Source organism: Brassica oleracea, chromosome C6, assembly GCF_000695525.1.
Source record: "Brassica oleracea var. oleracea cultivar TO1000 chromosome C6, BOL, whole genome shotgun sequence".
Taxonomy (NCBI): Eukaryota; Viridiplantae; Streptophyta; class Magnoliopsida; order Brassicales; family Brassicaceae; genus Brassica; species Brassica oleracea.
The window spans coordinates 35,742,283-35,768,819 of record NC_027753.1 but is presented as its reverse complement, the minus strand read 5'-3'; the positions used below and the strand labels follow the sequence as shown (position 1 = coordinate 35,768,819).

Below are 26,537 nucleotides of genomic sequence, written 5' to 3'. Positions count from 1 at the left end.
GACGAACTTGTGGTCCTCGGAAATTCCGAGGAAATAGGGTTTCCTCGGAATTCCGTCGGAAATTTCCGAGGGATTTCCGAGGAAATATGAATTTCCGAGGAGTTATTTCCGAGGATTTTTTTCGTCGGTATGTCGTCGGAATAGCGTTATTCCGACGACATACCGACGATTTTTTCCCTCAGTATGCCGTTGTTTTCTTGTAGTGTTTTATATGAAATCACAACACATACACTAATGTTACATTCAAGAAGGTGATCCAATTTTCTGTTAACCCCTTCAATGAAATTAATAATGTCGACTTAAATGTTTTGGGCATATGATGAAATATCGTTAAAATATGTAACATACATATACTATTATTATTTTATCAAAATGTAACATTTTATCATCGTATGTACTTTGGTACATTTATAAAACATATGAAAGTTTGAGTGTGGTCCTTATCAAATACAGCATACAAACCAAAACCACCAAAACAGAACGGAAATGGATATATTCTTGGGAAAATTGCCAAAGCGAAACAAAAATTTAGGATGGTTGTCTTCTAAGTATAATACCATCACTAAATTGTCCCTAGAGTATAATATTTTTCATAATGCCAAAACTAACTTTTCATTAATCAAATTAAACATACATTAAAACTATTTTTAAAAGTTTAATGAAAAAAATAAAAATTAAATGTTTTAGAAAGGCAAAAAAAATGTAAAAACAATTAAAAAAAAGGAACAAAAGACACTGAAGTACGGAACCAAATATCCCTACTAACCCTAATCTTCTTCCATATCAAAATCCTTCACAACCATTATTTTAAAATCTTCGAAGGTAGAACTTGATTCTAATAACAGTAAGTAGCCTACCCACTTTGTCATCATCCGAAACACTCATCTTGTGGTTGCACCAAATTCTCAAACACTACATGTTGTATAGATATGCATCATAGAACAAGAGTTTGTGAAAACCACAAGACAAACTATGGAGAAATCATAAATTGATGAAGAAAAGGAAAAAGCATTTTTTTTTTATATTTTTGCAAAGCAAATCGATCAAAACACGTTTTAGGAATTTAGAATATTTTCTTAGCAGAAACTTCTTTTTTTTTTGCGCAACTAACAGAAACTTCCTTAATTTTTGAAAAACATATTTTCTTATCCGCAGAAGACACCCTTCTACAATGAGTAGAACCATGACAAAAATCTTGAATGCAATTTTATCTCATGTAGACTTACGTGTTGTATTTAGATTTCGCATTCTCGAAATCTTAGAATACTTCATAAAAGTAGAAACTGCATTTGAGAGAAAAGTAGATATCTTAACAATTAGTAGAATTCACATTCTCCATATTTAGAATTTTAATTAAAAGTAGATTTTTTGTTCTAAGAAAAAGTAGATGGATTTATTTATTCTGGAATTCGTTTTCTACTAACCCATGTTTTGTAGAAGACGAATTCTACTAGTAGAACAAAATTTAAAAATATTATTTTTCAAGTTTTTCATAAAAAAAATATATGTGTTTGTGTATATCGGTATTTTATTAATTGTTTCTATTTTTAATAATATTTTTTATTCATAAAGCTATTTATTTTATTAAATTTCAGAAAGGAAAATGATAAAAGGGAGACAAAATAAACAAAATTGTTTATATACCAAATGGACAACCATGCTAAATTTTTGTTCCGTTTTGGGAATTTTCCCTATATTCTTTCAGGTAGTTAGTTCAAATAAAATCATTTCTTATAAACAATTCACAACTAAAAAAATGAAACTCTTACAATTAGTAATAGTTAGAAATCATAGCAATGGAATTGCTTTCATGACTCCTACCTTTGACCCCCCTTAATTTGCTCAGACACCTCACCATTTTTGGTTTTCTTTATTCTCTCCCGGAAAAGGATTATCAATAAGCAGTAAGGCATCTACTACTCGATATTGTACATATTAACATATTTCATTTTGTGTCTGTTCATTTGAGTAATTGAGTAATTGATATTGCTACAACCAGAGCCGACCTGAAATTCTGGGGGCCTTATCCAAAACAATTTTTTTATTTAATTTTTAAAAATTTTGAAGATATTTTTTTGAACAAAAAAAAATTAGTTTAAAATTATTTTTGAAGATAAAATATCTTTTGTTTACTTAAACATTTAAAAGAAATTTTTAGTTTATTATAATTTTTTTATATAATTATAGTTTTTAAAAACTGTTTTTTTTTATTATTTTTTATTATTTTACATTAAACATTTATTTATTTAGTATATACAAAAAAAAATATTTTTTTAAAGGAGCCCCACAAAATTGTAAATGTTTTATATATGGCCTTTTATGTATGTACTTTATGCATCAGGTAAGTTTATTTAGGATATTTGAAATACTGGTTTAATTTAGGATAAGTACTCGGTCTTTAAGAGAAATAAAGTGCAGATTTCCGCAAAATTGAAATGATTGTAAGATAACATATAAATTACTTAAAGTTATTCTGCATTACTCTTTATAAACTATATATGAAAATAGACAATAATTGGTATCATTTTCTTATATCAATTATCTTATACACTTTTCTTAGAGTTATTGTTTTTATATAACGATCTTTATACGAGGTAATATATAAGTAATTAGAATTATCATTGTTTTTAATATTACCACTTAAACAAAATCATTCAAAATTATCTTACGGGAAAGTGATAATGATTTAAAATATTAAATACTTTAAAATATTTTTTGATTCTCAAAATTAACATTGTTATGTTTTATTTTAATAATATTATAAATTTCCAATATTATAAACTATACTTGCATTATATGATTTCATATTTTCTAAAATCTATCAATGTGAATATAGATAAAGCATTTGAAAATATACTGATAGTTAATTATTTTTTGAAAAGTCTAAAGATTTCAGTATATACTACATGTCTAATATTTAACAAAATATTATTTGATATTTCAAATTATACTTATTATATATCTATGTGATTTAGAAAATCTAAATTGCTTTTTACAAAAATATTAGTATGATAAAAATTAATATATTTAATACATGTCATGCTTTAGTACATGTGATATTTGAGTTAAATGTAATCTTTGAAAATTTATTTTCTTGAAATAGAAATGCTAATATATATTTTAAAATAGAAAATTATATCTGATCTGAAATAAAGATTGTGTTGTATATATTTGTAAATTTATCATGAAAATTAAATTTTATATATATAAAGATTAACATCTTAAAATTTTAAAATATAGGATATTTACAAAAATCTGAACATTTACTTAATTGTTGAGATTGAATTTTTTGAGATATTTGAATTCATATGTTTTAGATCTGTTTGACTTAGATATAAAAATAAAGTTTAAACATATTATATACTTCTGTATCAAATAATTTAAATGTATAGTTCAAATAATAACTTAAACGTATTAATATTATTTTATGGTATAATTATATTTATTATTATGCAACATATAATATATTGTTGTATCAAATAATTTTATGTACTAATATTATATATTATGGTATAAATAGATATGATTTAAATATAATATATTCTATGCATGCATTTGATTAATATATTAAATATAATATATTCTATGCATTTATTTTACCAAAATATTATTAATAAATAATTAAAATTAATAGTAAAAATTAGTAGCATATATTTTAGTAAAAAAATTAACTAAAGACTTAAGAAGGTTGTATTTTAATAGATTAATTAAATTTACTTTAAGTGCAAAATATTTTGAATAGATTCAAAAGTGTGAAACATAAGACATTAGCTAAATGTTATGTCCAAAATATGACTATTTTAATATATTAGATATTATGGTATAATTAGACTAGATTTAAATATTATTATCAAATACTTAAATTAATAATAAAAATCAGTGGTATATCTTGTAATAAACACATCAACTAAATATTTCTTTTTAAAAAGTTTATAGTTTAATAGATTGTATTAAATATATCTTTAGTTAAAGGCTATGTCCAAAATAGGATTATATTTTAATATATTAGATTATTGGCTAGATACATAAAAACTTCTAGATTTATTTTTTGAAACAAGTTTTTTTTTTCAAAAGATTTATCATTTAAACTTTGTAAAATGGTTTATATTTTTCTGTGTATATATTTAGGAGTACAAGACAGAAGACATAAGCCAATAACCATTTTTACAAATTTTACGGGGGGGTTATTGGTTTAAGAATTCTAAAGGAATTATAAAATTTTACCAAAATCCATTGTTATTGGTTTGAAAATTTTTAAATTTCATTAAAATCCTTTGTTATTCAAAAAGTGTAGTTATCATTGATTTTGTAATTCTATTAAAATATATTGTTATTAGAAGTTAAATTTTTTATATTTTTACTCATAATACTAAACTTTGAAAATATCATGTGTACTCATAAGATTCTTAAAATCCCTGTGATAAAAACACACACATACAAAGCTCAAAAACTAGAATCCTGTTTCAAAATTAACGTGAACACAACATACGAGATCATTATTATTATAACAAAAAGAAGAGTATGAAAACAAGACTGAAGAGAGAGATGATTATTATATATAACAAAACTATGAACACACCAGTTTTGAATGATACCGAGTAACAAAACAAAAAAAAAAATCTGCCTCACCATAACACAAAGAACACACCATCAGCGTTGTGTTATGTTTATTGGTATCATATTTCCCAGATAAATGAACACACACTACCATAACACAAGGAACAAATACCAATAAAAATATATGCCTTACCATCATCATTCACTTCCATCTCCTACTGATCTGTCCACAGTTACGTGATGTTTATATATGGTTTACGTCAAGATTGTTATACATTATCTTATAAGGAGAAGCTTTTTGAAAAATAATATATTATGCAAATCCATAATAATCAATAAAATCTATAGAAATCAATACAAAATATTTGTTAACTCTACTTAACTTCTAAAAATCTACCAACTTTTAAAATTACTAGATTCTTTCCAAATTCTGATTCCAATAAATCCCCTCCTAAATGATAAATATTTGAAAAGAAAAACTTGTTTTGTTTGTGGTTTTTCTGTTAGGCCTTTGTTAATTTGCAGCTTTGTGTCTCGAAGGTTTATCGATCCTAGCGATGGCGATAAGAACATGATTAATTCGGGGTTCTTAGGATGAGGTTCTTAGCGGAAATTAAGAATCCGTTAAAAACCCCACTTTAAGAACCCCGGGTTATCATGGTCAAAGTTTTTAGCTGACAGTTTATCACTAAGAAACTCATAAGTGCGTTTAAAAAAAAAATTAAACTCCTCTATTTAATGCAGCTTTCCTCCTTTCACTTTCATGAGACAAACGAACAGATCTTTTATTTTTTCTGCGTTTTTATACTCTCGCTTTCCTTTCTAGCTCCCCTGTTTCACGTCTTCCCTATCTCTCTTCCCCTGTTTCACCGTAAACCTCGCAACTTACTTCCCTCCTTGTGTAACACGTCCAAAGGGCTTCCTCTTGCTACTACTGTTTGATATCAATGGAGGAAAAAAACCAAACAGACGATTTCTCTTCCCATAAACACCCAACTCTTCCTCAAGTCATAGAGGAGCTAAAAGAGCTCTGGGCCATGGTCTTACCGATCACAGCAATGAACTGTCTAGTCTACGTACGCGCCGTCGTCTCCGTCCTCTTCCTAGGCCGTCTCGGTAGCCTCGAGCTCGCCGGAGGAGCTCTCTCGATCGGTTTCACCAACATCACAGGCTACTCCGTCCTCGTGGGCCTCGCCTCGGGCCTCGAGCCGGTGTGCAGCCAAGCCTTCGGTAGCAAGAACTGGGATCTCCTCACGCTCTCTCTCCAACGCATGGTCGTTATTCTCCTGATCGCCTCCGTGCCCATCAGCCTCCTTTGGGTCAACCTCGGGCCCATCATGCTGTTCATGGGCCAAGACCCCGAGATAACCGCTACGGCAGCCGAGTACTGTCTCTACGCGCTTCCTGATCTTTTGACCAACACTCTGCTCCAGCCGTTACGGGTTTACCTAAGGTCGCAGCGCGTGACGAAGCCGATGATGTGGTGCACTTTAGCTGCCGTGGCGTTCCACGTGCCGTTGAACTATTGGCTTGTCATGGTGAAGCGATGGGGTGTTCCAGGTGTGGCGATTGCTTCCGTCGTGACGAACTTGATCATGGTTGGGCTTTTAGTGGGCTATGTTTGGGCTAGTGGGAAGCTGCAGAAGAGAGTTAGTGGGTCTACGGTGGCGGCTCAGTCGTCGTCGGCGGTGGAGTTCTTTGGAGGGTTGGGGCCGTTGATGAGAGTGGCGGTTCCGAGCTGTTTGGGGATATGTTTGGAGTGGTGGTGGTATGAGATTGTGACTATAATGGGTGGTTACTTGGAGAATCCTAAGCTTGCTGTGGCTGCCACTGGGATTTTGATTCAGACAACGAGTCTTATGTATACTGTTCCTATGGCTTTAGCTGGATGCGTCTCTGCTCGGGTACGTATCTTGTCTTTATCTCTCTTTTTTTGTGGATTTAACTGGTCAAAAATAAAATAAAATATCAGTGTTCTAAAATTTGGTAAATCATATATAAGCAAAAAATGCATATTTACCACTACTGATTTTCTAAACATTGGTCAAGATTTGAGTCAACAACGATTATTGATTAAGTCGTCAAGATTTGAGTCAAAGACTATTATTGACAAGTTGATTAAGTGGTCAAGTTATGAGTAGAAAAATGATTGTTTAAAATCAAAGCGTAGTTGAAACGTCTTTGGCAAAGCCTTGTCTTTTGATTAGATATGATATGGTATGAGATACAGTATTAATTAATTAAATTTTAGGACTTAAAGTCTTGGAACTCGAAGCTGTGAAAACAATTTACAAGAAGCAAAAACGTTACTCAAGAAAGATTTGATGCACTTTGTTCTTGTTATTGGCATTTTTTTTTCTTTTGAGTGTTTCCAAGGATAGAAAACGTGCAATGTGATGTAGGGTTTGTAAAATGTATTGCATCAACTTCCATTAATAGACCACCCCGTGACATGTGATTGGACATTAACATACCTAAAAATAAAATTAAAAAGTGGTTGAAAAGAAAGTAGTCAAGTGTGGTCTATTTTATTGTTGCCAATCTCATGACACTCTTCAACCTCATCGAAACCCACTTGTCCTTGTCTGTTTCCTTTAAACGTGACAAAAGGTTGGCTCCAATAACTAACTTTTAAGATTTCATTTTGCATTAATATTTCACAGGTTGGAAACGAGCTCGGTGCAGGTAGACCATACAAGGCGAGACTAGCTGCCAACGTGGCTCTAGCTTGCGCATTTGTGATAGGAGCATTGAATGTGGCTTGGACCGTGATTCTAAAAGAGCGCTGGGCAGGTCTTTTCACCGGTTACGAGCCACTCAAGGTACTGGTTGCTTCGGTTATGCCAATTGTCGGGCTTTGCGAGCTAGGGAACTGCCCGCAAACTACGGGTTGTGGTATTCTAAGAGGGACAGGCCGGCCTGCGGTCGGGGCACATGTGAATCTTGGGTCGTTTTATTTTGTTGGGACGCCTGTGGCCGTTGGACTAGCGTTTTGGTTGAAAATTGGGTTTAGTGGGTTGTGGTTTGGGTTGCTTTCGGCTCAAGCGGCTTGTGCGGTTTCGATATTGTATGCGGTTTTGGCAAGGACTGATTGGGAAGGGGAATCGGTTAGGGCGATGAGATTGACGAGTTTGGAGATGGGGAAGGTTGGGAAGGATGAGGAGTCATCGTCGTTGTTGTTGGTCGACGATCGTAATGGGAGTGATGAGAAGTTGAGTGATCTTTTGTAATAAAGTGTGGGGTCAAAAGACTTATTGTTGTTTGGTTGATCTTTGGTATTTTAACTAGTGGTGAGTGTTGTTAATGTTTTTGTGTCCATTTCGTTTTCTAATTGAAACCATGGAAGCTAAATCATTTTAGATGTTGAAAATCTGATTAATAAAAAATAATTAAAAGAGCAGTATTGGATATGTCTTTTTGCCAGAAATGGTGAAAAAGGAGAATATAATAAAAGCATGTAAGAAACCTTTTTTGGCCATATTAAGCCACACATCATTTGAATGCATGCCTATATCCCTTAGTCTCCCTTTTAGTCTGGTTTTCATAACAAACAAACAAAAAAACATTTTTGAAAGTTTTATTTGTCTAATTATGTTAAAGTTTGGTCAAAAAACGATGATGGGGAAAGGGTACGATACATTTAATTTTTTGAAAAGCACAATGATTCAAAGCCCGACACACAGATACAAGTGTTCCCAGAAAATATCTTTGGGACATACCACTGCCATATTAGTCCCCATACAAAGGACTTCTTTTGGTCGTGCACTTCGAGTCTTAAACTATGAATTTAGAAGAAAAGTGTCATTATTACAAACCAATCCCATTTAGATTTGTAATTGTTGTAGCACAAACGTCATGAGCTAGAAACTCAGATTATTATTAGAAATTCATAACACAGTGACCAAACATAGTAAAATTTTCAGAGATAGGTTTTATTTCCATGTTATTAAACTCTAAGAAATAGACACAAATATCATATTGGGAATTGATAATAAGGTACAGCTCGTAGCAATTTCATTTTATGATTAGTAAATGCAGAAAACATGAAACAGTGTCAGAGATGGTACTAATTGTACGCCAGTGTCACTAAATATGTTGCAGATAGGTAGTGACAGAAGAAAGATCTAACCTACAAATCTCTGCAGATGAAAACTCTTATTTTGCAATTTTTTTTCTTGCACAACCGCTGATCACAATTGACTATATAGTAGTTAGTTGACGAGAGAACCGCTTCTGAGTTCTGACATTGTGATAAGCTGTCTAATCTTAAATTGATGTAGGGCTCTTTATTCTGTTCTGTTTCACAACTCTTCATAACTTCTTCTGAACTTGTCCAAGTCGCCAAGTACAGAATTCTCGAGGATATCTCACTCATACAGACCTCAAGAGGAGTGTTTACACTCATTACATTGATATTGTTAGTGACTGAGATCCAGTAGTTTTAAATAATTATACACGCTAGCAATTCAATTACTTGATATCATGATTCTGCAAAATCCACCTGGAAAAGTCAGATTTAAAGTCTGAGCATAACTATGTAACTGTGACCTGACCTCTAAAGCAAAACTTGTTTTTTTCACAATGAGAAGTAAGAATGCAAAAGATAAGCTACTAAACAGGAGAATAAACGAACCAGGTGAACATGCAGGCACCAGTAAACATTGATTCAGTCTTTAAGACATTTAGCTACTCTTCTCTGTCGTTAACTTGACCTTGTTGCGCCCTGATCGTGGCTTCTCCTGCGAACCTGTTTTCCCTAAACTCCTCCTACCTGCTCTTGACCTTGTATGCGGCTTCTCCTCCGAACCTAAACTCCCAAAACTCCTCCTACCACCTCTTGGACTTGTGTTTCTACGACCACGCTTCAGACTCTGGTCTTGATCAACTTCATCCTCCTCCTCCTCGTCGGCATCAACAACATCTTCTTCACCCTCATCCTCCACTTCAGAACCAGAAACAACATCATCCTCACCCTTTGCCTCATCCTCACAGACTTCTCCTTCTCCTTCTACCTTCCCCTTATCTTCTCTCTTCCTGCTAGACACTGCATTGCTCTCTTTCTTAGCCTTACTCATAAGCTTCATGTAACGGTTACGGCTCGTCACCAACTGATTCCCCTCCACCAACACTCCCCTCTTGTAAGCATCCCTAAGAACCACAGTATGAGTCCTAAGCTTACTCGACAAGTAAAAAACACCAGGATGGTTATGGAGAACCCTCTTAAACCTCGACCTCAACCCCATAAACTCACCAAGATGCAAAACCAAATCTTTCTCAACCTTCTTCGACACGAAAAGATTCAAGATCTCATGCAAAACAGCCGCCGCCCACTTGTCAGACTCATCGCTCGTCGCCGAGAGGTGAAGCGCGTTATCATAGGGAGAGATATACGGCAGCTTCTGCCAGTCATCGAACCATCTCTTCATCTTCTTGTCAACAACAAAGCCGTTAGAGAACTTCATCGGAAAAGCAATCGGAGAGCCTTTGGTATACTCTTTCGCCTTCTTCTCGAGCACGGACACAGAGTGCTCCTTGCTCCAGCAAACAAGCTCAAGCTCGCCGCTACACCCTCTCAGCCTCGATTTGACAACTCTGAAGTAATCAGGGAACTCAGGAACCATCGTCTCCACGTATCCCTTTGGCAAACCTAAATCCCATTTCAACAAATCAAGAATCTCTAACGGAATCTTGTTGATTCGATTTATCATCAGGAGTTTTAATAGCCTATCGGCTAATCCTTGTTTATAATCCTCGCTCGAGTAGACGAGCTGCTCCTCGGCGTCGAGGTTGAGAGTCTCCGGCGTGAGGCTGATGTGAGGCTGGACGCCGGTTCCTCCGGGGAGAGACTCGCTGAAGACGGAGGGGAAGCTTCGGATGAACTCGATCGGGCGGAGGGGGACTCGGAGGGAGTCTCTTTGGGCTGTGATGACGGAGATCGGAAGCGATTTGGAAGGCTCCGATGTGACGAGGTCTTTGATGCTGAGGAGAGGTCTGAGATTCTTCTCTCTTTCGACGGCGTGGTCGAGGCCTCTGTCTCTTACGAATTTGTAGGTTTCTTCGGGTGCGTCGGAGAAGGTGCGGCGGTTGGGTTGGCGGCGGAGGGAAATGGTGCGGAAGATTGATTTCATTTCGGAGGCGGCGAGTTTGGTTGCTCTAGGGTTTCGGGGGAAGACGAAATGGAGAAGGGTTTAAGGAGGATTTAACAAAAAAAAAAAAAAAAAAAAAAATTGAAAATGGAACAGATCAGAATAAAATAACCGAACCGAACCGAAATTCAAAATATTCATTTGGTTAACTAACGCTATTTCGAATTTCTATTTCGGTTCGGTTTGATTTATTCCAAATCCGGTTGATTGTCTTAAAGCCTACGCTGGTGGTAGATGTTGCGCCATGTTAATTTATCTTTCCTTCTGTGGATTCGTTTGCAGACGTCTCTGTTCATAGTTACATTGACACAAATATTCACATCTTCGGCATTAAGCCTTGTGACCACAGCACTCATCATGCACAACCACGTGTGTTTGTATATCATATGTAATGTTCAAGTGAAATCAATGCGACAGTATTCATTGAGTTTCTTAAAAAAGTATTCCCTAATGGTGAATCTTCGTTTAAGCTGAAGTACATATGTTGATATCGTTTTTTTCTTTTTGATAAGCTCTCATCTGGTCGACCCGGAAAAAACGCAATTAGTGCTATAGAGTGGACTAATCCAAAAGCGTACTACACTGCATGGTCCGAGTTTATGATACCTTTCGACTAATGTCAAAATGTAGACCGATCATCTGTTACGGTCCACCATGTCAACCACTTTAGCCGAAATCCAAATGCAGACTAGGCAAATAGTAATAATTTAGTTTCTAGACGAAATCATACTCAAAACTGATATGGATACACACCAAGCCCCAAAAAATTGTCAATAAGCTACCACCACTTTGGTTTATGTTGATATCATTACAGCTCTGATCACAATTTTATTCTAAACAAACATGTTTAGCAAACGAAATTTAAAATAAACTTTACGTTGTAAAGGCTTGCCAATATATCATTCGAAAATGGAGTTCATTGGCGTTTTCCTTTTGGACAGCAAGGTTGCTTTGCTTTAAAGCTTGCCAATATATCATTCGAAACATAACGAACATATACTATACAGTCTTTATTAACTTTTTTTTTTTGGTCATTATTAACTGCTATCTTATATATTAAAACAGAAGTCACACAACCTTGAATCATGTGTTATATTTTAAAAAATGGACTTAATGGACATATTTTTAGAAAGTCATGTTACATTTAATCTCTAATATCATTTAAATTTTGGGTCTACTATAAAGTTTTATTGGGTTATCAATAATTGAATTTAAACAATCGATGATCCATTGGATTTATAGATAGTATAAATTAAATAGATAGTATAAATTAAATAGATATAATTTAATGTTGTAATACTATACCTCCATATGTTAATTATTTAAATATTTGTCGATGTTAACTTTTAAAATTATATATTTTTTAAAAAATAACAAAAATCATATTATCTAACAATGACTAATCTTTACTACTTTAAACCAATGAAAACAAATTTTAAACTATATAGTTTATTTTAAAAATTAAACAAAAACTAAATGTTTAATTATTTACTCGATAATAAAAATTTATGAAGCGAAAAGTTTAATTTCTTAAAAACTTTCTAAATTTGTGAAATGTTACAATATTTTTGAATATAACAATAAAAAAATATTTTACTAATCTTTATATATATAGTTACGATTTTAATAATGAAATAATAATCCGAAAATATATATATAGAAGAAGATACAAATACATGTGGAAGTTTGAAACAATCTATTTAATGAAAAAAATATACCGTAAACTTATTATGTTTTAAAAATTGATAGACATATATATATTATAATATATACTAATTTAGAATTAAAAACAAAATATTTATATAAAAATAAATGAAAACAAAAATTCGCGCAGTTCGAGATCTAGTTTAACTTTAATAAAGTAACGATAATTAGTTGGATGCGTGGCAGTTGCATTTCTCTCAGAGGCCCGTCAACGAGTCTGCACACCAAATTAAAAAAGGCCGACTTCAGTTAAAAAAAATATATATAATCAGAGCCAAACAATAAAAACAAACTTCAAAAAAAGTAACCTAAAGAAAAGGTCGATTCTCTCCGCCTCACACGACGGGCAATCTCACTTCTTCGTGCCGTCGCGCTAAATCCCACCGCCGATCGATCATGGCTACCTCAAACTCTCCTTCCATCGGGTTCGATTTCTCATCCGCTGATTCGCCTCTTCCCAAGCTTTCTCTCTCTCCCGATCAGCTCAGCTACTGCCACCAAGCTCTCAAGATTTTCCGCGAGAAGATCTCAGATCCTGACTCCATCGCTCGAGAGTTCGCGAATCTGCAGGTTTATAGATCCATCTCTTGACTCTCCTTTCTTTCTTCCTCTCTTATAATGTTAATACAATCTCTCTTGAAACGAAGGCTAATAGGATGCTAGCATCGGATATGCTACGAAGCAGTACGGTGGCTATCAACAGTGTCAATTTCGAGAAGAACAGATACACTGACGTTGTTCCATGTAAAAATTTTATTGAATCTTTTTTTTTTTTGCGGCTTTGGATTAGGTTTAGCGAATCTGATTTGGTTTGGTTTGGATGTTTAGTTGACAATAACAGAGTTGTTCTGAATCCGTGCAAAGATTCTCGATCGTCTGCAGATGGATATGTGAATGCAAGCTTGATTAAGGTGATGGCTCCGTATCAGTTTATATTCTCTTGTGTGTTGTGTTTTCTGGTGATGGTTTTTACAATGGTTTGTTGTGTTGCAGACGTCTTCTTCGTCCTCTGAGAGTGTTTCTGAGTTCATTGCTACGCAAGGTCCTCTACCACACACGATTGAGGACTTCTGGGAGATGGTGATTCAGCAGCACTGTCCCGTCATAGTGATGCTCACTCGCTTGGTTGATAACTACAAGGTACTTGGTTGTGTTAACTACATATTGTTTCTGTGTATGAGTCGTGTTGGGTTGCTTGAAACTGAGAGAAATATTGCTATCGTTTTTGTTTGATGTTGATGAAGTCATTAGTTTGTAAGGGAGTATCTTGTGACACGTAGACATTAGTACCCGATGTTTTCTTCTACTTGATAGCTTGTTTGGAGGCCAATTGATGTGAATCTACATTAATATTTGAGTCTCACCAACCCTCATATAAATAATGTATTGGAAAGTACCTTAGAATGTACAAATAAGGAAGAGTGTTCACAGACTTTTTAAGCTAATCATCAAAGGATCTGTTACTTTATTTGAAATTAGACGATACCATATTGTTGTGAGCATTTAGTTCTGATGCATTCCCTCTTATTCAATCTAACATTAGCTCATTATGGATGTTGATGATGTTTAACTATCTCGCTGATGTTGTTTGATTAGTGGAGTTATCTGCTCTGTATCTTTCATGTTTTCTTATTAGTCTTATTGTTACAGACTGTGAAATGTGGTGACTACTTTCCAGCCGAAGATAAACCCAGAGAATTTGGCAACATATCTGTTAAGACCAAATGGGTAAAGACTACTGATACTTCACTATTGTTGCGGAATCTCGAGGTTAGCCACAAGGAGGTAAGAATCTTGTAGCCGTTTTCTACTGTTTCTTTCTATCAGATCAAAATCTATCTCTTCAAAGGGTCATACACAAAGTTTCACCACCTAAATTGAAAACTGTTTGCTGTATGTGTGTTTCAGACGGAGGATCAGCAGCCCATGTCCGTTTTGCACATTCAGTATGCGGAATGGCCTGATCATGGAGTTCCAAAGGATACCGTGGCTGCCCGTGAAATTCTTAAAAGACTGTATCAAGTACCACCTAGTCTCGGTCCAATCATTGTTCACTGCAGGTACGATGCATGTCAATCAATGTGTGTCTCTATAAGCAAGTGTCTTGCAATAGCTCCTGAGAGAATTGTTTTTGTGTCTTTCCAGTGCAGGGATAGGAAGAACCGGAACATACTGTGCGATACACAACACAATCCAGAGGATTCTTGTTGGGGATATGTCTGCGTTGGATCTTGCTAAAACCGTGACAATGTTCCGCAGGCAACGCATTGGCATGGTTCAAACCATGGTAATCTAATCTAAAAATTTCAATATGTTACCACATTGTTGTTTTGTTCACGGTCGTTCTAACTTGTTAAAATCTAACTCTTGAAGGATCAATACTTCTTTTGCTACAACGCCATTGTCGATGAACTAGGAGATTTGACCGCGGGGACAAATGGTGGAACGAGTTCATAAAGGGTAAGGCAATTTAAGCATGCAAAAGCTTTTGGGGTTAATGTATAAATCTCTGATTACAACTACTTATCTATCTTTTAATGCAGCTGAATGCTACATTGTCGGTTTGGTCTTCTTATGCATTAAGTAAAAGACGGGAGAATTCTTTAACGCACGTAAGCTGGTTATGGAGAAACCAGTGTGGTTTTATATCTAGTGAAAACGAGTCTTATCAAAACTTTTCCATTTCTGTAAAATTTGCATATGGTGATTAATTTTCGTGACTACTGCTTTGAAAATGCGTGGTAACGAAGCAAATGAATTTGCCTATTCTAGATTGTTAAAAATGACTATAAATCGCATCTCAGGCGCTCCTGCTGATAAACCGGTTTGAATCGATTCCAGATTAATTTTAGATGAGAAGGAAATCTATTGGTTAAGACTTAACCGAGATTATCTGGTAAGGAAAAAGTGGTAAGCGGTTAAAAATGTCGAGTCATTAAACCTCGTCACGCGGGAAAATCTCGCTGGTGGCGGAGCGTGTCGCCACGCGCAGTAAACTTAAAACTATTAAACCCCTCTTTGAGCTTTCTGGGGTCGTCATCGAAGCAATCATCGCCTCGAGGCTTCCTCTTCGTCTTCTTCATCCAGTCCGAAAATATCTCAAGGGTAAGTTTGCGTCTCCAGATCTCAAATATTTCTCCCTCTTTGACTCTAACGCGCAATTTGAATTGAATTTCTTGTGGATCTTTTGCATCCATCTCACAAATTTCGTCAAAACCATTTGATGGATTTCTAGGGGGAAAATTTGTATTATCATTTTTTCTTCTTAAAATGAAGTCTAGTCTCTCAAGTGTTTTGTCTATCATAAATCTGTTTGTGTATTCAGAGCTACCAGTTACTAATAGCTAAGTGTTAAGCAATGTGGAAAGTAATGAGCTTTTAGCTTGTTTTCTTTATCTACTTACTTAATAGTGGTTTATTAAAGAATCATCCTCGAGAAGATATTGCTGTGATCTTTTTGTTGACACAGATTTTGTTTATATAATGAGCTTTGTAATTAGTTTATATAGGAATTTACTCCACTGACTTTGGTGAATGGCTAGTTTAGTTCTTCTTCTTTTTTTGGAAAAAGACTCCTTTTGAAGTTCTTGTTCGATAGAAATGGAATTTGCTGAATCGTTTAGGCTTTTGTCAAAATCCAGGAGTCCTATAAAGCAAGTGGCCTTTCTTGTGACTCATAGGAAAAGAAATGAGCTTTGCGTGCCTCGTGTGCCACAGTGTAGAGAGCCCGTCCCACTCGTTTAGAAGCTACTCTGTTTCTAGCTCAGACAATGAAGGAAGATGCTCCGTGATTGCGAGCTGCCTCTCAAGGACATCACTCATTCAAGCTGCTAGATCCAACACTTTCCCTGCTTCATCATCCTCAAAGGTAACCCCACAACCCAATTTCCAGGAAAGTGACCTGATGATAACTGAAGGAGCCTCGCCAAGGTTAGTGCGAAGCCGTGCGGTGAGAAGAGACATTGTCAGAGACTGGAACTTCAACGAAACCGAGTCTGAGCTTTAAAAATTTAAATCTGACTCTTCTCTCTATAGATTAGTATCACCACGAATGTTCAACCTCAGGAGATCTTATATTCATCACTTGTCAAGTTTTGTATTGTGCTTACTGCTTTATAAACCAATAATCTAATATTATTATCCGCTTTGTTACAACTTTACTACACGTTAGATTGAAACAAGAACTTGGGAAAGCAACAACATACAGTCTAAGTACTATCTCTTAAGCTGTCTTAAAAATGTTAAAACAAACTGGTCACGTGATGTGAGGAGGGGGTTAGGCGTTGGAAGGCACGTGGTAGAATTTGCCTTTGCACAAGCACTTGTAAACGACAGGGCAAGCCTCGGAGGAGGAGCACGTGGAAGTAACCACAACGAGCTTGCATGGTCTACATGGTCCACAGGCGTTCGTGCAGTCCGGTATGCTTGACCCGCTTGCCATATCTACAACCAAACAATCGATTATTAATCAAATACATCAGATGCATATAATATATAGTTTCGATTCTCTTAAGATTGAATCATGTAACTGCGAAATGATACTAACCGTTAAAGAGGTCTACTCGGAAGCTATTACTACTAGCCACGAGTTGAAGAAGAAGAAGAATCACGAACAAAGATACTGATTTCATTTAGTTATGATTTAGGTTATCGTATAAAAACTCTTCTGAAATGAAGGAAAATGTTATGAAGAAACGATGAAGTGTAGAGTTGAAGATCGATGAGGATATATAAGAGAGTGACAGTAACATTTTTAATGAAATAGTGTTAGATTCACATGATTCATCCTCATTTTTTATCCATCCTTTACTTTTCAAAGGCTTTCACATTCTTTGATCCTTATCAATTAATTTTGCGTCTTCATACTGTTTTGTTTTATTTTTAAGAACTCATATTCTGGCAACACACTGGCATGCACACTCATATATCTGTATTAATATATATAAACTTATGTAAAGGTAAATATATATCTATGACGACTCATTTCATTATCATCAAAGTCCTACCTGCCATCAAACGTGACTCCTAGAGACCTTGCTATTAATGAAGTCCTCACTCTTTGTTCACTCTCATTTACTTCCAAGTTCCAACATAGCCGTTTTAGCATTTCTCACATCAATTCTACAAAAATATCTTTACTATTATATTACTAAAGTATACTACTCTCTTCTTTTCAGTGTAAGATGTTTCAGATAAGAATTGGTGTTTCAAAATATAAAATGTTTAATATTTTTAAAATAACTTTAACTTTATTGAAAGTTGACTGATTAATAATTTTTAATTACAGTATTTGTGATTTGTTAACTCAGTTTAAATGTATAGTATTAATAATATTATTTTTAAATTAATTTTATTATTTTTTGTGATTTTAATCAAAACATATTACAATATACTCCCTTTGTTTCTTAAAAATATATGTTGTAGGATTTTTACAAGTTTTTAAAATATATGAAATTTTGATTACCAATGCATTATTTTGTAACTACATATTCCCTATAATTTTTAACCAATACTCTCTCTATTTTTTTTATATATAAGTAGTTTTAGTTAAAAGTGTTAGTATCAAGAAAGTTATTACTTTAGAAAAATACCATTTAATATATAAATTAAACAAATAATAAAAAAACATTCATTATTAGATTAGTTGTACAATATCTAATTAATGCAATAGTTGCTTTGAATTAAGTAAACATCTAATATTGTGAAACAATTTTTTTTTGGTTAAACCTACTTACATATTGGAGGTGATTGGTTGAACTGTAGAAACTTTACAGTTTGAGAGAGAGAGAGAGAGAGAGAGAGAGAGAGAGAGAGAGAGAGAGAGAGAGAGAGAATGATACTATAATTTTTATTGATTTTTGGGACATTTATGGGATAAATCTCAAGACTCAATTGGGCTTCGTCCCTGACATTAATTTTGGAGCAGCCTACAGAAATACTAACGGCTAACCAGAACCAACACGTGTCCTTATCATATGAGCCTGATCCGGATATGTCAATAAATTCCATTCGGACTTGCAAAATAATTAATGTTAATGCTCTTTCTTTTTAAGAAGTTGATTAGTGTTCAAAAGTTAAGAATATACTAAAGTGAAACAATTGAATGACTAAAATCATCACAAAAAAACTCTATAACTTCGAATATAAAATTTTTTTTTTCAAGATTTTTTTTAAAAACTTCGAATTTGAAAATTTGAGTAGTGAAACTCTATATTTGAAGTTTTACTACTCAAAAGTCAAAACTTCAAATTTAAAATTTCATATTTTTATTTGTATTTTAATCCCTACAATTATATATCACATTTATGATTCTTAAATATTTATGTTTATCGTTTTAATCCTTAATTTTTTTATAAATCATAAACATTTCAATTTTTATTTTATAAATTTAAATTTTACACATAAAATTAAATAAATCTTTTAAGATTTAAATATTTAAAATGAGATTTAGACTACGACAATATACAAAAAAACTTTACAAAAAAAACTTTACATAAATTATACGAAGACCTAACTATTACACAAAATTAAATATTACAACAACACTAATAATCATCTAAATTTGATCCAGAACTTCCAAAATCTCCAAAATATTGTCCAAACAAATTTAGTGTAATCGAAGATGGTTGTTGTGGTTGTTTTTGATGTTTCGTATGATTCTTTCTTGTTCAGATTGAATGTATTCACGAATATTAATATCATCGATGGAAGTTAAATATTTTTCTCTTTTACTTTCTTGTTCAGATCTAATGTATTTACAAGTATTAATATCTTCTGATTTCAACAATTTTTAGCTCCTAGTCTACAAATTAAAAAATAAAGAGTTGTTTTTTATTTTGGAATACACTAATTGATTATATATCCATTAGATAAATAATTTATGAAATAATATGTTATTTTGCTTGAAATTTAATATTAATTATGTACTTCTATTTAAAATCTTATATTTAAATGTAACAGTTTATTAATTAATATTATTGTAATATTTTTATATATGTGCTAGTTATTTATAAAAGTTTTATAAATTTAAATTAATTATAATAAATATAAAGACCATATTATAAAATATAAATAATTTTGAAATTAAGTTTAAAATTTTGTAAGAAGACATTTATAGAATTTTTAAATTTTTTAAATAGAGTGTCTTTTTAGAGATGCTCCGAGTGATTTAAATCTTAACAAATTAACTTGCAATATTCATGATGTGTGAGCTAGAATGATAGTGTGATGTGTGGTGCTCAGCTAAACTGCTAAGAGCTAACTGATATTTGCTTATTAGCTACACAAGAAACATAACTATTGATATTGCATTGCATAGATAATTGAAGTAAAATGTTTTCATCCCTTATCCGAACCCATAACGAGAGGTAAATAAGTACCATATAAAACTGGACATGTATGTTAACAACTGTTCTCTCCCTTGCCTACGCCGTTTTGCTTAGGAACTCAGATGTCTCGTAGACACGAGCAGTGTTATCAACAGAGACCGAAACAACGAACTCGGTGTTGGCAGAGACTGAGATGGCCTGGACCGCATCTTGGTGGCCATGGAAGGTATGGACGCAGTTGCCTAATAAGCTGTCCCAAACACTCACCGTACCATCAGCACAGCCAGTGGCCAAGTACTTGGAGGTTCCCACCCAAGTCACACATGTCACACCTTCCTGTAATAAAAAAAAATAGAGTAAGAGGGACTTGTTGTTTGTCATTCCAATCTCTATTTTGTATTCTATCACATAAGAGAAAACTACAAGAGTGAGGAGGATTATACCGCGTGGTCGCAGATGAACCTGGGAGTTGAATGTTGCAGATCCCAGATTATAAGCTTCTTGTCCATCCCACCAGTTGCAGCCATAGGGATGGCTGCTGAGCTAGGTGAAAACTTCACACATTCAACTGACTCTGTATGAGAAGTCAGAGAGCTCACCACCTATTGGTATATGATTATGCACAAGTCAAACTTCCTTCACACATTAAACCAATATTGTGAAAAGCAAGTAAATGAAGGCAATAAAACAAAACCTTTCCGGTGACTATGTTGACAATGTGAACAGAACCGTCTTTTGAGCCACTGATAACAAGAGTGGAGTTAGAGTTAATGTCCAAGCATATCAGCCCTTCCGTATGATAGGGATGGCCTACATGAAATCAAAGGTTAGGTTCCAAACTTAGTGTAAATAAGCAACATGTAAACCGATGGAGGGAGTGATGTTCACTTGCCTTTAACCACATGAATGCTCTCACAAGTCTTTGGGTTCCATACTATCAAACTAGCATCATCAGAGCCAGTACAAATTAGTTTACCATCAGGGGTGAAGTCACCGCAAGTGACACTTTGGTTATGACCCGCAAACATATTAAGATAAGCCTCTTTATCAGCATTCCACATCCACATAGAACAATCTTCTGAACCAGCCAACACAATGTGTCCTCTCGGATGCCACTTCACCCACTGAAAACATCACACATGTTTTAGTATTATGAGATCAGAAGAGAGTAACTAACCATCATGGTTTATATATACCTCGATTCCACCACCAGGACCGTCCAAAACACACTTCAAAGCCCCTGACGATGCATCAAAGATCTGAACAACACCATCCAATCCTCCAGAAGCAAGTAACTGTCCATCGTAGCTAAAAGCTAAAGAGGAAACAGAGTCCTTGTGACCAGGAAGCTCAGCAGCCCAGTCTCCGTTACCAATCTTGAAGAGAAAGCCTTTGTCATCTCCACCTCCAGTTGCTACAAGGGTTGGATCCGTTGGGCTACAAGCCAATGCATAAAGCTCACCTGTGTAAAAAAGATAGCATCCTTAGTTTCATGAAAAAAAACTGCAAATATCTTGAGTGGTCATATAAAAAGGAGCTACCTTTATGACCGGTGAATGTGTGAGCAGAGTCATCGTTTTCATCTGCAATAACAACAACAAACCATTAACTTTATGCAGACACAGAAGATAGAATAGAAGAGGCGTGGTGATGAGTCACTACCAAACTCTTCATCACCATCATTGTCATCATCATCTGCGTCAGGAAGATCTGAATCCACAACCACAAGAGTCACATACAGCTTAAAGGTCACGACTTTAAGAAGAGAGAGAGAGATGAAAAATGGTAGAAAGAATCAACCTTCGCCGTCGACATCGAACTCATGGATAACATCGGATTCACCGAGGAAAACGTCTCCTTCATCATCCTCTTCTTCTTCTTCCACTGCTGGGCTATTACTCTTCGCTGTGTTACTCATCTTCTACTCCTCTCTTACCTCACCACGGCGAAGAAGCAAATGGGTGAAGAAAAGAAACAGAGAGGCGGCGGAGAGAGAGGTGTGACGTGTCACGACGATGATTGAGCTTGGAGCAACACTTTGTTTTTTCACAAAACTACGTCGTTTAACTTGATTAGATTGTTAATCGAAGAGCCAACGTCAGATAAATGTAAAAATGACGTCATAATGTTGCAAGTTTGCAATTTGTTATTCATTTTATACACAATCTGACACAAATCTTACACAACAAAATTACATTATCTTCGAATGTTATTGAGTCAAATAGAAATGAAAACTTACCTAATTTTATAAAAATAATTATTTTTCTCTCTTTAAAATATGGTTTTTTGGGTTACCTAGGACCAGACAACTCAACAGCATGCAGATTATAAGTAGAATCAACGATCCAATCAGAGTGAGGATTAGGACTCAAATCGATCTCTTCCCTCAATATCTCACCTTTCTGCCACTCGTCCCATCTTTCCGCAAGCCCATCTCCTTCCAGCATCCTCACGACTTCAGACATCTTCGGTCGTTCCATTGGAGAACCTTGCGTGCAAAGCAACGCCACTTGAATCACCTGTTCCAACTCTCTCTGCTCGTAGTTCGTCTGAAGATCAGGATCCACCAACATCTCTAGCTTCTTCTCCTTCAACAACCCTTTCACCTTAAAACACACACAACAAGTTAGCAGCTTCACTGAGGGTTCTTGAGAACAAAGTTAGCGGCTTCACTAAGGTTCTTGGGGATCAAAGTTAACAGTATTAGGCTTGGGCACATTTATCCTGGCTTTGCATATTTATCCGGGACCAAAAAACCAATTCAAATTTGAAAAATAACCGAGCGCATACTATACCGAAAACCGAATATCCTACAAATACTATTTAAAATACAAATTATATCTCTACAAATATTAATTATATTTAATTTCTAAATAATTAAATATCCTACGAATACTATTTATAAACGAAATTATCCTATTTTTTAAATCAGAAATATTAAAAATTATCTGAACAACCCGAATTACCCTATATTAAAACGAAAAGACCAGAATTATCTGAAGTTTTTACCTATTTTTAAACCAGAACTGGAACCAAACTGGACCAGAATTCTTTTTTTGGATATTAGTCGGTTCCCAACTTCACTCACTCAAACTGAACCAAAAACCGACATAACTAAACCGAAAACCGAATTCTGTATATTCCTGAACAGTTCTTAAATTTTTAGAAACGAAAAATCAAAAACCAAAAACCAAAATACCCGAACCTAACCCGGACCGAAAAGCAAAAATGCCCAAGCCTACTTAGCAGTTTCATTGAGGGTTCTCGTGATCAAAGTGAGTATAGCTTTATGTCTTACCCAGTCAAGCAACATGACGTCGTCGTCGTTAGCTAGCCTCGCAAGATCGAAAGCTCTTTGTCCCGTGATGAGCTCCAAAAGCATGATACCGTAACCGAAAACATCCGTTTTCTCCGACGATTTGCCCGTAGAAAGATACTCCGGAGCAATGTGACCTATCGTGCCACGAACAGCCGTGGTCACGTGAGTGTCTTTGTAGTCCATCAGCTTCGCTAGTCCAAAGTCACCAACAACGGCTTCGAAGTCCTCATCCAACAGAATGTTCGCAGCTTTCACATCGCGGTGAATGATCTTGGGATCACAGTGATCGTGCAAGTAACACAAACCACGAGCCGATCCTAAAGCTATTCTCTTACGCGTTGGCCAATCTAGTGGGGCCTGTGACGGTGGCCTCTCTGCGTTGTAATAAACCAATCCATTAGAGAAAGAAAAAAAACATTTTAAAAAGATTTTTTTTTAATTAATTACCTCTGAGACATGAAGCAACGCTTCCGTTGGCCATGTAAGGATACACGAGCAATCTCTCTGTTGGTGTCATGCAGAAACCTCGTAGTCTCAAGAGGTTTCGGTGAACCGCCATGCTTATCATCTCTACTTCTGTCTGAAACTGAAGCTCTCCTCCTGGTGTTCGCTCTTCCTTCAGTCTCTTGACGGCAACGAGAGTCCCGTCTGCTAAACGGCCCTTGTAGACTTTCCCGAACCCGCCTCTTCCCAGTATGTTCTTGTTGCTGAACCCGTCGCTTGCAACTTGTAGCTCACGCAAAGAAAACCTCTTGAGCTGTCCTAGATGAACCTCTGGATCCTCTTCGGCTGCACAGAGATTTTACAGTTCAAATGACAATGACTCTCTATTGATTTTCATAACAGGTTCTCTAATAATAGACTCACCAGGCACGTCGAAGAAGATATCTTGTGGCTTTCTTCGACGCCACCAAGCAAATGCTATTGCAGGAGCAGCAAATAGCAACGCAGCACCTGCGGCTACTCCACCAGCTATTGCTCCAGTTATACCGTACCCACCTGAAATCACATTAGATGCATCAAAACACTTGATAGAGAAGCGAAGATCTTATCTTCTGCTGATGTAAACTGAAAAGAGGAAACTTACTAGGGGTGGAAACTGGTGGAGGTGGAATAAAAGGTGGTGGAGGAGAGAACGGGGGAGATCCAGGACATGGGTGACTTGTAACAGGTCCACAGAGGTCTAAGTTATTAGCAAAACTGCAAAAGTCAATAGAGAGTTTCAGTTGTTGATAAAGTTGAGATACTTGACATGATAACTGATAACTGAAATGTAAACCTGATGGGTGTGAAGAGTGAGAAGGAGCCATTGTCAGGAACCGAACCAGAGAGTTGGTTATTTGATAGATCTCTGTGTTAATTGCATTAACTCAAGCAAATCAATTGAAGGAGGATAAAGCAGACATAGAATGAAAGATGATGAGGAGAACTCACAGCACTTGAAGGGTAGTGATATTGGTCAGTGACATGGGAATAGAGCCAGTGAGAGTGTTGTTGTTAAGCCGGCTATTCTTGCAAGTAAAATATTCAGAAAAGAGTCAGAAACTGTGACTGAACCAAACTAAACAATACTGTGACTTAGCAGATAAAAGCAATTGTACTCACAGAAACCTAAGCTTTGAAAGTTTTCCCAATGATTCAGGGATGGGACCAGTGAAGCTGTTTAAGTAAAGATCCAAGCTCACTAAGTTTGTCAGATTCCCCAGATTGCTAGGAATAGGGCCAGTTATGTTGTTACTGTAAAGCTCTCTGTTAAGAAATTCAAGAAACAACTTTAGAAGAAGATTTAAAACTACAATTGCAATCTCAAGTGCATAAGTGTGACTTACAAATACTGCAAATTCTTGAGAACACCAAGATCCGGAACTAAATGGCCAGACAGCTCTGCATTTCCCAAATCGCTGTGGTCAACACAAAAGATATAAGTAACATGTCAGGGAAGGGACATTGAAAATTCAAAGTGAAAAGAGATAGTAGGAAGCTTTACACTCTGATGACGCTGTTCTCGTTGTTGCAAGTGACGTGGAACCATGTGCAAGGATTCACAAGAGTGGGATCCCAGCTCTGCAAGACATTGTTGGGATCAACAAGAGTGACCCTCAGAGTATGCAACGCATCACCTGTAAACAAGAACCATAGATCCACAAGATTAGCACAAAAAAAAAAAAAAAAATCTAATTCCAATAGAAATAACCTAACAGGTCTGGTCTCTTTAAGAGATTCAACCACCAATCAATAACTAAGCAAATCTGATATAAAATCAAGACCCACCAATCACAAACAAGCCAATTCTCACCAAACTTTTATCAGCACATGGAAAGAAGAAACAGTGGTCTGTAAATAGTGAATTCACTGTAAAATAACCACTAACTCTGAACATCCACAGAACAAACATCTTCTCATAATAGAAAACAAACAACAGTCATCTTCAGAGCAGACAAGAACTCAAGTAAAACTAAAACCAAAGAACCAATTTTTCTAACTCAAATTACAGACAATGTGAGAGGAGATCCACTCCACATAACCAGTTAACTAAATCAGAGCGTTGAGTAGCTACAAACCTTCCAGATTAGCAGAGGCAAGCCAGAAGGTCTGAATCGGCAGTAAGATGAGCGAAACTAAGATAAACACCAGACGAATCGTCTCCATTTTTGATTCCACAACAATGCTAATCAACCTTCAGATCCAACATCACCTCCGAGAAACCCACCCAAACTCAAATTCCAAATCCCTAATCAATCTCTGAGCTAACGAAGGAAACCCATTATCGATAACAAATGAGTTGGAGAATAAAAATCCTTGCTTTCCGGCGTTCTCGTCGTCTTTTCTCAATCAAACCACACTCTCTCTCTAGCTTTGAGAAAAGGTTTTGCTTTTGGGAAAGATCTACGTGAAGTAATAATAACAAAGAGCTCTCTTTTTTTTTTTTTTTTTATAAATCTTATTAAGCCGCAAACAACAAAGCCTGCCAGAGAAAAACTATGATTACTACTGTTCTTTCTCTCTTATCCTTTTTTTTTTTATTTTTCTCTCTTTTAAAATATTATTTTTGAATAAAATATTATGAATTTTAGTTTTATATCTCTCAGCATGCTTCTCTTATTTATGGTCATGCAGTGTGTGAGTGATGAAGACGAGGAATATAGCTGCCCGTAACGGTACTGCCCGCTTTTTTGGCAGTCAAATAAACGGGTTCGCGCGAGATCGTTGAAAACGACGTCACTTTGATTTTGGGCAGTAGTTGAAGCCCCGTTTTTCATCCTGGTCAAACCTACGTGAGTCTCTCCATTAATTTAGATACGATAAAGAAAAAAAAATACTTTGTCCAAAAAAAAAGGAAAAAAATATAAATACTTCATGTATGTTGCTAAAAAAATAATATAAATACTAGGCCTGGGCGTTCGGGTCTTTGGGTCGGGTTCGGGCCGGTTCCTTTCAGATCCTAAATATTTAGACCCAATAGGTACTTAGAAATTTTCGGTT

General features: G+C 35.3%; 6 protein-coding genes across 7 annotated transcripts; 3 read left to right on the top strand and 3 right to left on the bottom strand.

The window, feature by feature from the left end:
* Positions 1–5,504: 5,504 nt before the first annotated feature.
* Positions 5,505–7,861, top strand: LOC106298734 (MATE efflux family protein 5). Its single transcript, XM_013734883.1, has 2 exons — positions 5,505–6,461; positions 7,221–7,861. The coding sequence occupies exons 1-2, from the start codon at positions 5,505–5,507 to the stop codon at positions 7,785–7,787; spliced, it is 1,524 nt and encodes a 507-aa protein (XP_013590337.1). The 3' UTR covers positions 7,788–7,861.
* Positions 7,862–8,603: 742 nt separating this feature from the next.
* Positions 8,604–10,717, bottom strand: LOC106297010 (protein ROOT PRIMORDIUM DEFECTIVE 1). Its single transcript, XM_013733286.1, has 2 exons — positions 9,191–10,717; positions 8,604–9,058 (listed from the first exon to the last, which is right to left on the bottom strand). Exon 1 carries the CDS (start codon positions 10,683–10,685, stop codon positions 9,240–9,242), a length of 1,446 nt encoding a protein of 481 aa, XP_013588740.1. The 5' UTR covers positions 10,686–10,717; the 3' UTR covers positions 8,604–9,058; positions 9,191–9,239.
* Positions 10,718–12,663: 1,946 nt separating this feature from the next.
* On the top strand, positions 12,664–15,193 carry LOC106296267 (protein-tyrosine-phosphatase PTP1). The gene is made up of 9 exons (XM_013732366.1): positions 12,664–12,977; positions 13,055–13,151; positions 13,236–13,318; positions 13,401–13,547; positions 14,058–14,192; positions 14,316–14,467; positions 14,553–14,694; positions 14,781–14,867; positions 14,951–15,193. Exons 1-8 carry the CDS (start codon positions 12,804–12,806, stop codon positions 14,862–14,864), a joined length of 1,014 nt encoding a protein of 337 aa, XP_013587820.1. The 5' UTR covers positions 12,664–12,803; the 3' UTR covers positions 14,865–14,867; positions 14,951–15,193.
* Positions 15,194–15,417: 224 nt separating this feature from the next.
* Positions 15,418–16,544, top strand: LOC106296268. Of its 2 annotated transcripts, none has more exons than XM_013732367.1 (2): positions 15,418–15,512; positions 16,049–16,544. In XM_013732367.1, exon 2 carries the CDS (start codon positions 16,096–16,098, stop codon positions 16,411–16,413), a length of 318 nt encoding a protein of 105 aa, XP_013587821.1. In that variant the 5' UTR covers positions 15,418–15,512; positions 16,049–16,095; the 3' UTR covers positions 16,414–16,544. The 2 variants fall into 2 exon arrangements, with proteins under 2 accessions (XP_013587821.1, XP_013587822.1); XM_013732368.1 differs by having other exon boundaries at positions 15,434–15,512; positions 16,088–16,544.
* A 3,151-nt stretch (positions 16,545–19,695) lies between these two features.
* Positions 19,696–21,776, bottom strand: LOC106296399 (angio-associated migratory cell protein). Its single transcript, XM_013732529.1, has 8 exons — positions 21,536–21,776; positions 21,398–21,445; positions 21,277–21,318; positions 20,932–21,197; positions 20,628–20,859; positions 20,430–20,545; positions 20,179–20,337; positions 19,696–20,071 (listed from the first exon to the last, which is right to left on the bottom strand). The coding sequence occupies exons 1-8, from the start codon at positions 21,651–21,653 to the stop codon at positions 19,832–19,834; spliced, it is 1,221 nt and encodes a 406-aa protein (XP_013587983.1). The 5' UTR covers positions 21,654–21,776; the 3' UTR covers positions 19,696–19,831.
* A 96-nt stretch (positions 21,777–21,872) lies between these two features.
* Positions 21,873–26,017, bottom strand: LOC106296275 (somatic embryogenesis receptor kinase 1). Its single transcript, XM_013732374.1, has 11 exons — positions 25,616–26,017; positions 25,042–25,174; positions 24,884–24,955; positions 24,660–24,803; positions 24,489–24,560; positions 24,334–24,405; positions 24,142–24,254; positions 23,922–24,053; positions 23,502–23,843; positions 23,034–23,428; positions 21,873–22,341 (listed from the first exon to the last, which is right to left on the bottom strand). Exons 1-11 carry the CDS (start codon positions 25,701–25,703, stop codon positions 22,027–22,029), a joined length of 1,878 nt encoding a protein of 625 aa, XP_013587828.1. The 5' UTR covers positions 25,704–26,017; the 3' UTR covers positions 21,873–22,026.
* Positions 26,018–26,537: the final 520 nt, after the last annotated feature.

What these genes read in the sequence shown, in the direction of transcription:
- LOC106298734 (XM_013734883.1), top strand. Translation starts at nt 5,505, where the DNA reads ATGGAGGAAAAAAACCAAACAGACGATTTCTCTTCCCATAAACACCCA. An exon ending in CTGGATGCGTCTCTGCTCGG is followed by an intron (nt 6,462 to 7,220) that starts GTACGTATCTTG and finishes AATATTTCACAG; the next exon opens with GTTGGAAACGAGCTCGGTGC.
- LOC106297010 (XM_013733286.1), bottom strand. Translation starts at nt 10,685, where the DNA reads ATGAAATCAATCTTCCGCACCATTTCCCTCCGCCGCCAACCCAACCGC.
- LOC106296267 (XM_013732366.1), top strand. Translation starts at nt 12,804, where the DNA reads ATGGCTACCTCAAACTCTCCTTCCATCGGGTTCGATTTCTCATCCGCT. An exon ending in GCTTGGTTGATAACTACAAG is followed by an intron (nt 13,548 to 14,057) that starts GTACTTGGTTGT and finishes TTATTGTTACAG; the next exon opens with ACTGTGAAATGTGGTGACTA. An exon ending in CCAATCATTGTTCACTGCAG is followed by an intron (nt 14,468 to 14,552) that starts GTACGATGCATG and finishes GTGTCTTTCCAG; the next exon opens with TGCAGGGATAGGAAGAACCG.
- LOC106296268 (XM_013732367.1), top strand. Translation starts at nt 16,096, where the DNA reads ATGAGCTTTGCGTGCCTCGTGTGCCACAGTGTAGAGAGCCCGTCCCAC.
- LOC106296399 (XM_013732529.1), bottom strand. Translation starts at nt 21,653, where the DNA reads ATGAGTAACACAGCGAAGAGTAATAGCCCAGCAGTGGAAGAAGAAGAA. An exon ending in TGATGGTGATGAAGAGTTTG is followed by an intron (nt 21,319 to 21,397) that starts GTAGTGACTCAT and finishes TTGTTATTGCAG; the next exon opens with ATGAAAACGATGACTCTGCT. An exon ending in CACATTCACCGGTCATAAAG is followed by an intron (nt 21,198 to 21,276) that starts GTAGCTCCTTTT and finishes TTTTTTACACAG; the next exon opens with GTGAGCTTTATGCATTGGCT.
- LOC106296275 (XM_013732374.1), bottom strand. Translation starts at nt 25,703, where the DNA reads ATGGAGACGATTCGTCTGGTGTTTATCTTAGTTTCGCTCATCTTACTG. An exon ending in GAGAACAGCGTCATCAGAGT is followed by an intron (nt 24,956 to 25,041) that starts GTAAAGCTTCCT and finishes TGTTGACCACAG; the next exon opens with CGATTTGGGAAATGCAGAGC. An exon ending in ACGTCATGTTGCTTGACTGG is followed by an intron (nt 22,342 to 23,033) that starts GTAAGACATAAA and finishes GTGTGTTTTAAG; the next exon opens with GTGAAAGGGTTGTTGAAGGA.